The following is a 12,563-nucleotide window of genomic DNA, read 5'->3' on the forward strand; positions in this document are numbered from 1 at the left end:
TTTGACTTTTATTTTCTTTTACCATCATTGGTCGTCTTTGATCGAGCCGATTATTCTCTAATTCTTTGTTCTTTTATGCACAGTTTCTGACAGTTGACTTCATTATGACTTGCTGGATTCAATTCTGAGCGTTCCCTTCATGATACCCCTGGTTGAATTTTTGGTTGACTTTTGACCATTTTGTCCCCGGTCCTCTTATGCCTTGGATAAACTCGTCTTTTGTCCCAGGCCAAAATGGGGTGTCCACAGAGCGCGCCAGACGATCCAGTTTAACATCTCTACCTTTACTCTTTCTACCTCTCAGTGAATGGGTTTTTTTCTCTTCCTACGCTCTACACATATTAGTTCCTTTCAAAATTGTTCTCCTAATTATATTCGTAGATTTATTGATCCATATTAATGTAAATTTATGTCCGTTGTGCCCTTTTCTCTTGCTAATTGTTGACAGTGCTTCATCATCGTTCCCGTAAAGCTATTACACATTGAATTTTTATAGTTACAATGAGAGACTCTTACCTTATTTTCCTTAGTCGAATCTTATCACAAAATATCATTTAGAAATTTTAATTTTTTTTATAATTTATATTATTATACAAACTTAAAAACTCCAAAAAAAACTAAAAAAGTCATGGATACTATATATATATATATATATATATATATATACCTTTTTTGTTTTTTTGCCTTTTGTGGAGATTATAATAGACAAGATACTTTTTTATGTAATATTTGAGGCCCATGGGGCCTAAACCAATTGATTAAACATTTTTCCCTTTATTTCTTTCTTCTATCGTATCTTAGAAATTCTATGGTTATGAACATTTTTTTCTTAATATCAAGGATGATTCTATTGCTAGGGATTTGAGTCAACAAGAGAGATTCTTTCCTTATTTTTTCTATTTCGTTGATTTCTATCTCAATATGAAAATTAGCAATCACCATCACTAATTTAATTCTTTCATGCTGCAAGATTTTTTTAATGAGAAATCTCAATCTGAATCTATATATAATCTATAATATCCATATATATCACGATTCACTAGGTTTCGTCATGTGTACCGTGGATTCTCTAGGTTACGCCATGTATTGCCATATGTCCCAAGTTCCCCATGTCAAATGTCTCCTGTAAGTTAGTGAGATAGCCTTCTAGCTTAACTGACTTCACTAGCATATCATCAACATATGCCTCGACATTTCTTCCAATTTGATTATCAAAGAGTCGATTGACTAGGCATTGATAGGTGACAAGTGCATTCTTTAGGCCAAATGACATGACCTTGTAACAATAAATCGAGTCATGAGTGAAAAATGTTGTCCCCTCTTCATCCGTAGTCGGAATAAACATCCATGATTCTTAATAAAGGATGATATGTAATTATAGATTTCCATTTATAATTGTTGTATTCTAGGCATGTATTGATACACATTTATGTACTTTCCTTTTAACAATCATGTACAATGTCTATATAATATAATATACTTACTTCACCTAAAAAATGAGGATTCAGCCACTCTTGTGCCATACTTTCATGGTATCAGAGCACTTAACAGGGTAACACCCAATTGGTTCTTTCTTCCGCTTATCCTTCTTCCTCATCTATCTTCTATCTCTTTTCTTCAGCATCAATGGCTGACACTTCTTCCTCCTCAACCGTCATGGTTCTTCCTTCTTCTTCTTCAAACTCCACTACTCTTCATTCATCCTTTCCAACCATACATGTCAAGTTTAATGGCAGGAATTATCTCTATTGGAAGGGAGTAATGACTCCTCTGCTTATACATATGAACTGCTCGATTATGTTGAGGGCAAAGTCACAGTATCGAGCAAAACCACAACAGGAACAGATGGAACAATCATGCTAAATTCCGATTATCTCAATTGGCAATTAAGGGATAATTTTGCCCTTACCTGCATAATGTTGGCGGTCACCAAAGATATCGGTGTCACTATTCTCTATGCAAAAACGTCCTATGAAGCTTGGACAACTCTTGCTAATGCCTTCCTTACCCAGACTACTACACATGAAGATCTCCTTGATCAACAATGGCGTGACCTAAAAAAGGGAGACCAAGCAATAGGGAAATTTATCAGCACGGTAAATGAGCATGCCCTACGATATGCACAGATTGGAAAGTCGAAGACACTTGTAGAGATTAACAGATGTATCTAAACAGGACTCGATCTCGATTGGAAACCGATTATGATTGCTCAGTCCGAGAGGATGCTCACCATGACTACCGAGGAACTCTAATCCTTTCTAGTAGGCCATGAAGAGCGTTGACTCTATGTCGCAGTCCAAATGACGCCCTTACCCGTGCCTTCTTCAGCTCATCCCTCAAGTCTTCTTGGTTCAGTTTCGGCGGAGATCAATTATGTGAATAGCCACAGTAATCAAGGAGGTCGTGGCAATTGGAATGGAAAAGGAAATGGCAAAGGAGAGAAGAGGAAAGGCAGGGGCAGCTCGGGGAAGAACTCGCCTGGTGAAGGGCCGAAGAGAGACACTGGATTCAACCCTAATTAGATGTCGGGTGGAGGAGGAGAAGCTTTCGGGTCGAACAGGTAACTTAATCTGGCTTTCGGGTCGAGTCGACACTCGGGCCAAACTTGTGATCGACTAGTGTTTTCTAGGCTAGCTAGGCCTCTCCAACTTCGGCCCACCATGCTAGCTTATTCGACCCGCGAGCCAGCTCTATTTAGTAATTATGCTCTTGGGTCGGCTCAGCACCTTGGGCCAAGATCTGCAATTCTCTATCAACTGTGTAATCGTCCCGGCCATACCGTACCTTTTTGTCAACTCAGTCACGTTTCTAGGGCTTAGACATATCTAACCTAGAGCTCCTCTCCTGGACTCCATGACCTCGACTGGTATATGGACTTAGGGGCTACACATCATGTGACATTCGATTTATCCACCCTTAATCTCCGTGATGATATTCCGACTTCGAAAAATGTCTTCATAGGTGATGGTAAAGCACTCCCGGTTCTAGCCTCTGGTTCCTCTACTATTAAAATTTCTCCACGCCCTTTACACTTAAATCATATTCTGTTTACACCACATATTTCCAAAAATCTTATCTCTATATCTAAATTTGCCAAGGATAATAGATGTTTCTTTGAATTTCACCTGGATTTTTTTTTTCATTTTTGTGAAGGATCTTCATACTCGCTAGGAGCTTATGCGCGGTCCAGTTAAGGACGGGCTCTATTGCTTTCACTAGAGAGACAAGCACACTGATAGTCCTCAAGCTCATCTATCCACATCTAGTTCTAGTATTTTATGGCATCAGCGTCTTGGTCAGTCATCATTTCCCATTATTCGTCTTGCTTTGAGTCCCTCTTGTTCCCTCAATAATGACCATGTTGACTATGTTTGTTTTGCTTGTCAACAAAGGAAAATAATAAATAACTCATTTCCTTTGACTCATCATAAGAGCATGTCCTTATTTGAGCTTCTTCATACTGATATTTGGGGGCCTGCACCAGTTACATCACATATTGGGCATCATTACTATATTCATTTTCTTGATGATTATAGTAAGTTTCTCATGGTTCTATGTCCTAAAATCTCGACATGATCTGCTTTGTGTTTTCCATTCATTTCGTCTTCAAATTGAGAATATTTATGGACATCGAATCAAATATTTTCAATCCGATGGTGCTGAAGAATATTTATCTGTAGATTTTTAGTCTGAACTATAGAGTTATGGCCTCTTTCACAAATCTCCTATCCTCAAGTACCTCATCAAAATGGGTCTGTTGAACATAAGCAACGTCATATTGTCGATGTGGGACTCTCGCTACTCTTTCATTCTTCGCTGCCAACGAAATTCTGGGACTACACCTTTGAAACCACTGTTTATATTATCAATCGATCGTCTACCAAGTCTCTTGGTTTCAAATCACCGTATGAAGTCCTTCATGGTAGTACTCCTGATTATTCCAATTTACGAGTTTGTTATCTATATCTCCGTTCCTACACTCGTCATAAGTTAGAACCTCGGTCTTAGCCTTGTTTTTTCTATAGTATCCCTATGACTATCAAGGATATAGGTGTCTTAATCCTATCACGAGTCGAATTTTCCTATCAACTAAAGTAGTCTTTGATGAGCATGCTTTTCCTTACATGACAGTGTTGCCTATTTTAGAGAGAGCTATAGGGTCCTTTTATGGCCCGTATGTGTTGTTGGTATGTCTATTCCCTCTTCTTTTGGTACCACCAACACTCATATTCTATTTCCTCATCTATTTCACTACCACTTCATGATTCTCATAACTCTACCACCTCTCCCATTGATCCAACAGTGCCTACTCCTGAGAATCCTGATCGATTTGCAGGTTCTATAGTACCGGCTGAGGATATTGTGGGTTCTGAAGTTGTACCTGTTTCTCAGAATACACACAAGATGACCACACGATCCAAGGATGGAACTCTTCCTCCTCCGTGTTTTATGATATCTTATCATCCTTTTGTTATCACTATGTCTGCAGAATTACGGGAGCCTCAGTCGTTTGCTCAGGCACGCAAACATTCGGCTTGGCGAGCAACAATGAAGGAGGAGTATACGACTCTACTTCAGAATAATACGTGGGATCTTGTTCCACCATCTCCTGCTTACAATGTCGTTGGCTGTAAGTGGGTCTATCATATCAAACAGAAAGCTGATGACACCATCGATCGCTACAAGGCTCAACTGGTGGCAACAAGGTTTAATCAAAGGGAATGGGTCTATTATTCAGAGATGTTCAGTCCAGTTATCAAGTCGATCACTATTTGGACAATTCTCTCCATTGTTGTTTCTTCTCATTGGTTTATTCGACAGCTGGATGTCAAGAATGTGTTTCTCCACGACTATCTCAATGAAGAAGTCTATATAGCCCAACCTCCTACTTTTGTTGATCCCTCTCGTCCAGATCATGTGTGCATACTATGTTGTTCTCTGTATGGGCTTAAGCAAGCTCCTAGAGCTTGGTTCCAGCGACTCAGCACCTATCTTCAGCGTCTTGGCTTCTCAGATTCCAAGGCCGACTCCTCTCTTTTCATACTTCGGGGACCACAAAACATTGTTTACCTCCTTGTCTATGTTGATGACATTATTCTGACTGGGACTCCAGAAGCACCTTTTCAGTCGATAATCACTGCCCTGTAAAGGGAGTTTGCTATAAAGGATCTTGGCTCGCTTCATTTCTTTCTTAGCATGGAGGCTCGTAGGGATTCCACTGGATTCTATCTCACTCAGTCCAAGTATATTCATGACATCCTTGCTTGCACCTCTATGCTAGTGGACAGTTTGCAGTATCTTTTACTGACTAAACCTGATATTGCCTATGCAGTTAATCAGGTATGTCGGTTCATGCACTGTCCCACCACTACTCATTAGCAGGCCGTGAAAAGAATCTTGCTGTAGCTAAAGGGAACCATCACTTATGGACTTCATCTTCATCCTAGTTCTACCTCGTCTATTCATGGTTTTTCTAATGCTAATTGGGTAGGGAATCCTGATGATCGCCGCTCAGTCAGTGGATTTGTGATTTTTCTTGGAAAAAATCCAGTCTCTTAGAGCTCTAAGAAATAGTGGATTGTAACTCAGTCTAGTATTGAGTTTGAGTATAAAAGTCTTACAAACATCACTACGGGGATCTTATGGCAACAGTTTCTTTTTAAAGAACTGGGAATATTGCAACGTCATCTACCCACTCTGTGGTGTGATAATATTTTGGCCATTTATCTTACAGCGAACCCCATCTTTCATGCCAAAACTAAACACATTGAGATTGATTATCACTTTGTGCGAGAGAGATTCATGAGCAAGCAACTTCTTATTCGTTTTATCAACTCCGGTGATCAGCTAGCTGATGGACTCACAAAAGGTTTATCTTCATCCCGTTTTGCTGATATTCGATCCAAGCTTCACGTGGAGACTTCCCCGTTTGGCTTGCCGGGGAGTAATAAAGGATGATAAGTAATCATAGATTTCCATGTATAATTGTTGTACACATTTATGTACTTTCCTTTAGTAATCAGGTACAGTGTCTATATAATAAAATATACTTACCTCACCTAAATAGTGAGGATTCAGCCATTCTTATGCCATACTTTCAATACTTAATAATGCAAAGCCGGACCTAGCATCTACTAGGTGATTTATTCGAGGCAGTGGGTAACAATCTTTAGGACACGCTTTATTCAAATCAGTGAAATCAACACACATGTGCCACTTTCCGTTCGAATTTCTTACAAGAATGACGTTTGACACCAAGTCGCGGTAGTGGATTTCTCCGATAAATTCTGCTTCTCTAAGTTTACAAACTTCTTCTTTTATAGCCTTCAAGCAGGCTACCAACATCGACCTCTTGGTCTGCTTGATAGGCTTGTATATAGGTAGGATCCCCAGCTTATGTGTGCTTACATCTTCACTGATATCTAGCAAGTCAGCGGGCTTCTAGGCAAAAATATCTATATTCATCATAAGGAATTCGTCATAAAAATATCAACATTCCACTTCTGAACGGCTTCAACCTCTCAATGAAAGCACCATCTTGATGTTGCAAGCACCAAAAAGTTGTCAGAGATGTGGATTCCGGCTTGGCCCCAATGGAGAAGATTGGGATGGAGAGAGAGTTTTAGAAAGAGAATTGAAGGCGGGAAAATGGTGGTTGAAAGCTGCTTGCCTCTTTGGGAGATTACATTTTATAGTCAATGGGTCGGGTGAACTAAGTCGGGGCAAGGTCTTTGCCTGGATAGATCGAGTCTGTGGGCTTGACTTATTGGGTCCAGGCCCATTACGGAAGCCCAATCTATATCAATAACTTGCCTAGTCCACATCAGATTATGTGCGAATTAGCCTTGACGATGATTAAAAGTGAATAAAAACGTAAGCATATTAGTCATTTATGGGTATGTAAGAGTATTACACTCCTTTGAGCAACCATACCTGCACTTTAAGGTTACCCTTTTAAACTTTCAGGACCCGACCCATTTCACCAACTATTTGAACCTAGTAATCCCGAGCAACTTTTTCTTACATAGCATAGTAAAGTCACTCCAATTCCTATTCTTCATTTCGTTTACTTAAACGAATTGACTAGAACGGATTCATTGTAATATATGTTCTACAAAATATTATTGAACGATAATGAATTAACTTTTCAATAGCAGGGGACAACTAAGCTATGAGACAATAATGCATTACCTAGATTATTACGTATAAAAATTAGGGGACAATGAAGTATTATTCTTAGCCGATAAATAAGTTACACCCCAAGAACAGGGGGACAGCACCACAGCGTATCCAATCAAAATTTTTACATGTATGCTTTGTTTGGATTCTGAGTTGAATTTTAAAATTTTACTTTAACTTAATTATACTCATAACAAAACAAAATTTTACCAATAACAAAACAAAATAATTTATACAAAGTCAAAGTGTGAGTCTTATTTATGCCATTCTTTTTCAAAATCAAAATCATATAACTCATGCAAAGTCAAAAAGTGGGCTACATACATAACCATTTATACCACTCTTTTTTAAAATTAAAATCTAATTTTAAAAATTTACTTATAAGCCAAACGTAGCATTATATTTTCTTTTCGAACGAATAAATTCGCTCAAAAAGTAGGGAACAAATAATATGGAATGGGTTCAAATTACTAATTAGTGTAGACAGGCTCGAATTAAAGACCGTGCTCAAATGACTATAAATAGGCCAAAGCCGAATGAGAAATGACAGACCCATTAACAACCCATAATTGCCCAATTGTTCCTCTCTCCCTCTCTCTCCCCCCTCTCCCTCGACCTATATCGTCCGAACAAAACTCCGTTCTTCCTTCCGATCACCGGAAATCACCGTACCTCGGCCTTCTTTCAATCTCGCTATCTTTGTCAGCGTCAGTGTCTGAGAGGAGGTTATTAGATCGTGTTTCTCACTGCGAATTATGTCACCGTGTGTGCCCTAGATATTGGCCAGGGTACTAACTGCACCATCTGTCGCGAAGAGTTCGTGGACGGAGAGCCCATCACAACTCTCCCGATCTGTCTGCACTCATTCCACGAAGAATGCACTAAACCTTGGATTGAGGGCCGGGCAATTGGGTTCATGCCCTAACTCCCGGGCTGACAATCAGCGGGATATCCTCTCTGGGGAGCAGCTTCCCAATAGGCCGATAATACAATCCCGGGGACGCATTGTTCAATAGGCCGATAACGCTCCTCTCTGGCACGTGTCTTCGCTTATTAATTAATGGGTTTCAAGTTCGATATACGTGAAATTATCTATGTCCATTTATTAATTATTATTTGGATTCTTATTTTATTGTAGCCTCTCTAATAACCGAAAAAAAAAATAACACTTCAACTTCACCCGGCACTATTTTGAGATTCTGATTTTAATTATCATAAGTTTTCTTATCTTGATTATAGACTTCTGGTACTATTTTATATTCCTTCTTTTTTTTCCCTGGTGAACGTATTCCTTTTTATTATCTCTGCAAACTAAGGACGGCCTCTATAGTAATAAAAGAAAATCAAATTATAATAGCATTAAGAGAAATTGGTGTGGAATAGGACTCGTCATGTAATGTAACTCTAGTAGCACGCGATATAGTCCCTAAAATACTGGCCAACAAGCAAAAGGGTGCTCACAAAATTAGAAGCAGTGCTAGAGTATCTACGTTCTAAAGTCAAAATAAATAAAATAAGAATCAATTAATATAAAAAAAAAATTGACTCATATAGTAAGAGAGCTTATTTCTTTCGTTGAAGTCTTAAATTCAGATTTTGTTGGAATGGCTCTAAAAGTAATGAACAATTCTCATGAATCATATGCGGGAGTAGATGGATGTTAGATAACCCGCTTGGACCCACTCATGCAGTAAATAGAGTGGATTTAATAAGTTAAAACCTTGATGTTACACCAAAACAAAATTAAACAACACAATGTTACACCAATTATTAGGCATATCATCGGGACGAGCTTCACTTCAATATTTCAGCTCGATGATACATGCATGAACATAACAAGCACATAGACGTACAGTTGACTCATTACAATAAGTACGTATTACAAATTTCAGTTTCATGATCACATGACAAGAACAACATTTTTTTGGGTTATTTACCCTTTTTTTTATTATATCATAGATAGATAGGATTGCATTATCCCCCTCAAAGCGCATTCGACCCTACCAACTTGGTTAACCCATAGGTGATGGCCATAGCGAGCCATCCTCCGAAGATGACCCTGATCGAAGACCTAACCACGGGTGCCTTCCCTAGCACTGCACCGAGCCACCCAAATGCCACCAAAGCGACGGTCACTGCCGCAGCGATCACCCCGAGCCTGACCCTGTGGTCCCTAGTTATGAATGATGCTGCCAGTAGTGGCACCAGCGCACCCACTGAAAAGGAAAGCGCTGACGCTAAGGCAGCCTGCAGCGGGTTCGGCAAGTCCTCAGCCTCCAATTCGGCTCCTGAAGCATCCCGGTGATTTCCTTCCCTCTTCATCTGGGCCAGCTCTATGTCCAACTGCGAGTACACAGAGACGAACTCTCCTATAGCCATGCTGCAGGCCCCGGCGACAAGGCCGGCGAACCCTGACAGGACCATGGCCTTGATGTCCTGCTTCACAGAGCCAACACCCAGCATGAGTGATGCGGTGGACACGAGGCCATCATTGGCCCCTAGGACAGCCGCTCGCAGCCACTGAGATCGTTTCGAGTAGTCGAAGTCATCATCACTGCCGTCCTCGAGTGCAATGATGGACCGCTCTCCCTCGATGTCGAGGGCGGGTACCTGGAGTTTGGCACTGTTGCGAGAAGTTTGGTCATTGGAAGCCATAATGGAAGAGATATTGAAGGATGGTGGATTTAAGAATATTAGGGTTTAGATTATAAAAATGGAGAAGTGTGGAGGACACACTCCCCTGACGCGGGTGTTTTATAGGGAGGGAAAAGAGGCCCTAAACGTGGTGGAAGCAAAGGTGATGGCCACTAAGGATATACAATTAATAGTGATTTTAATGAAAAGTACATGCAATTATCACCAACGCTAAGCCACGCCGACGAGATTATAAATATGGAAAAGTGTGGCGGACACACTCCCCTGAAGCGGGTATTTTATAGGGAGGGAAAAGAGGCCCTAAACGTGGTGGAAGCAAAGGTGATGGCCACTAACGATTAATAGTGATTTCAATGAAAAGTACGTGCAATGAAAAAACTACAAAAGTCATGATGGAGTTTTCTTTTTCGTTTTTCAATTATAGAGTAGGCTCATAATATAGTATAACAATAGAGAAGCTAAATAAATGGATTCAGAAGTCCTATTGACGAGGATCAAACTCAGAACCTCATGATTTTGAGTCAACAATGGGTAGACTACTCTGATCCCTTTTCCTCTACCTAGCATATCAAGTGGCATACCAAAAAAAGAAAAAGAAAAAACTTCATTGACAATAGATCGATATTGGTACATTATTAAATGGTTAGCTGTATAGGATCTTAATATCTTTTAATCCGGTAGAATCTTCTCTTAATATCTTTGAAAACTCGAGTTGTTCCGTTCAGCCAATTTCAACTAGCAATGACTCATCCGAGATCGATATTTCATCTTCCTCACGTGAACATCTTTGAGATTGAGAAGAAGGTAAACTTATTGAAGAACCTAGCATAAAGGATTTGAATCGGGAGAGAAGATAATCAATAGAAATTATAATCTAAGACGCTATGAGGGTTCAATGCGGTAGGTCTCTCACTCATCCATCTAAGGGTTCAGTGTGATATATATGGAGCGCAGTAATACTTCTTGAGTTTAAGAGGACTCTATTTTTGGTGTGTATACCAGGGTATTCACGGGCCGGACTATTTCAATTCTATAGGAGGCGACTCATCAATCCAGTTTGAGAGGGACTCTGTTTTCACCCTCTTCTAATTGTAAATTTGGAGCGCAGTAATACCGATTTTGAGTTTAAGAGGGACTCTACTTTTACCTCCTCAATCAAAAGAGGTGTATTATCTGGAGAAAGCTTCCTTAAAAGACAAACTAATTTTACCTTTCTCAACCACCAAAAATAATGGGTCTAGTGATTAACAAACTTGCTCCCATATGATTTGGTAATCCCAAAGTCCCAGTTCAAACTCTCTCTAGTGCATTTGTTAGAAAACATTTGCTAATTGTGCGCCCTTTGACTTGGGCTTGTGCGACATCGGATTTTTTTGTAAACTATAATAGGCCTTGGGTGGTGTTATGCTGACGGAGCCAGTGTTCGCGTTGATTGTTCAATTCGTCCAATATGTTCGCGGTTAAATACGAGAGTCCGAACATTGCATAGCGGGGACAACAATGTTACCACTACTACTGCCCATCATTTTACTTATAAATTTTTTTTTACCTTCCTTGAAAATAAAATATATTTACCAATACGAGATAGTTCAGATTTGACACCTCTTTTCTTTATCAATATAAGTTAGTTCAAATTATTTCACACATATTTTCTTTATTAATATGAGGTAGTTTAGATTATTTCACACCTCTTTTCTTGTAAATTTTAAGTGCGATCCGATCCAAAACTCTTTCATCGATGCTTTACTCGTGCAGATGAGCTCATCCCAACCGGAGGAGGCCGATCATGCGAGAATAATTAAATTAAATTAATAGATTTTAGTTTTTTTTATGATCGTTAAAAGAGACCCAAGAAATTAGTACAGACATAAGAAATAAAGGAGTACATAAATTCTATCTGTGAGGATTGGCCCAAAACCTTTTGATTCTAGATTGGTATCTTGTGTCATTGCATTAGAACTCCATTATCAATTTTATGGATTTTAGTCTTTTATAAAGTTTGATAACTCCAGAGTGTCCAATCTTTAATCTTTCCTCCGGTTTATCTTAGTATCAATCAACAAACTAGCTCCAAGGTCATTAATCATAGTCAGTGGAGACCAAAAAAAAAAAAAAACACATACCAAGAGAAGTTAAACCGTTGGTATCGAGAGCTTATATCAACATATTTACAAATCATTGGTATACATGTATCCTTTACTAATGAATTATATTGAGAAGCATATGTTGATGTCTATTGAGATAGATTTTTTAGGTTATATCAACAGTCAATTACACTCTATTGGAAAGGACTTTTATCAACACGAGTTTCCTGTGTAAGTTTTGAAAATCTATTCCTATAGAAATCAATATATACTTGTCATTGGTAAAAGTCTTGTTAATAGTAGTCTTTTCCAACAGATTTTGACTATTCGTATAAAAATAGAAGTGTTTTCCAACAGATTTTTCATATGATATAGCTATAAAAATTTATCCCAATAATTTATTTTCTGTTATTGCAGAAGACAGATTTCCATTGATATTTCTTGTACTGAGTCCAAGTGGTCCTTAGTTAGGCCTAACCAAGTCCAAGGGACCTATAAATAATAGTCTATTCTAGAAGTCATAAGAATTTATATATGGTTGTACTTGTCAACTTATTAAGGAGGAAAATAAAGAAGAAACGTAGATCTTTATCATAAAATCATAATCATAAATCATAAGTTCATAAGATAAATTAAAACTCTTGT

At 38.8% G+C, this 12,563-nt stretch overlaps 1 protein-coding gene across 1 annotated transcript; it reads right to left on the reverse strand.

Moving 5' to 3' along the window:
• Positions 1-8,919: 8,919 nt before the first annotated feature.
• On the reverse strand, positions 8,920-9,923 carry LOC116187403 (vacuolar iron transporter homolog 4-like). Its single transcript, XM_031516070.1, has one exon. It carries the CDS (start codon positions 9,832-9,834, stop codon positions 9,163-9,165), a length of 672 nt encoding a protein of 223 aa, XP_031371930.1. The 5' UTR covers positions 9,835-9,923; the 3' UTR covers positions 8,920-9,162.
• Positions 9,924-12,563: the final 2,640 nt, after the last annotated feature.

Source organism: Punica granatum, chromosome 8 (genome assembly GCF_007655135.1).
Source record: "Punica granatum isolate Tunisia-2019 chromosome 8, ASM765513v2, whole genome shotgun sequence".
Classification (NCBI taxonomy): Eukaryota; Viridiplantae; Streptophyta; class Magnoliopsida; order Myrtales; family Lythraceae; genus Punica; species Punica granatum.

Bases quoted from the DNA above. Each gene is read 5' to 3' on its own strand.
- LOC116187403 (XM_031516070.1), bottom strand. From the start codon at position 9,834: ATGGCTTCCAATGACCAAACTTCTCGCAACAGTGCCAAACTCCAGGTA.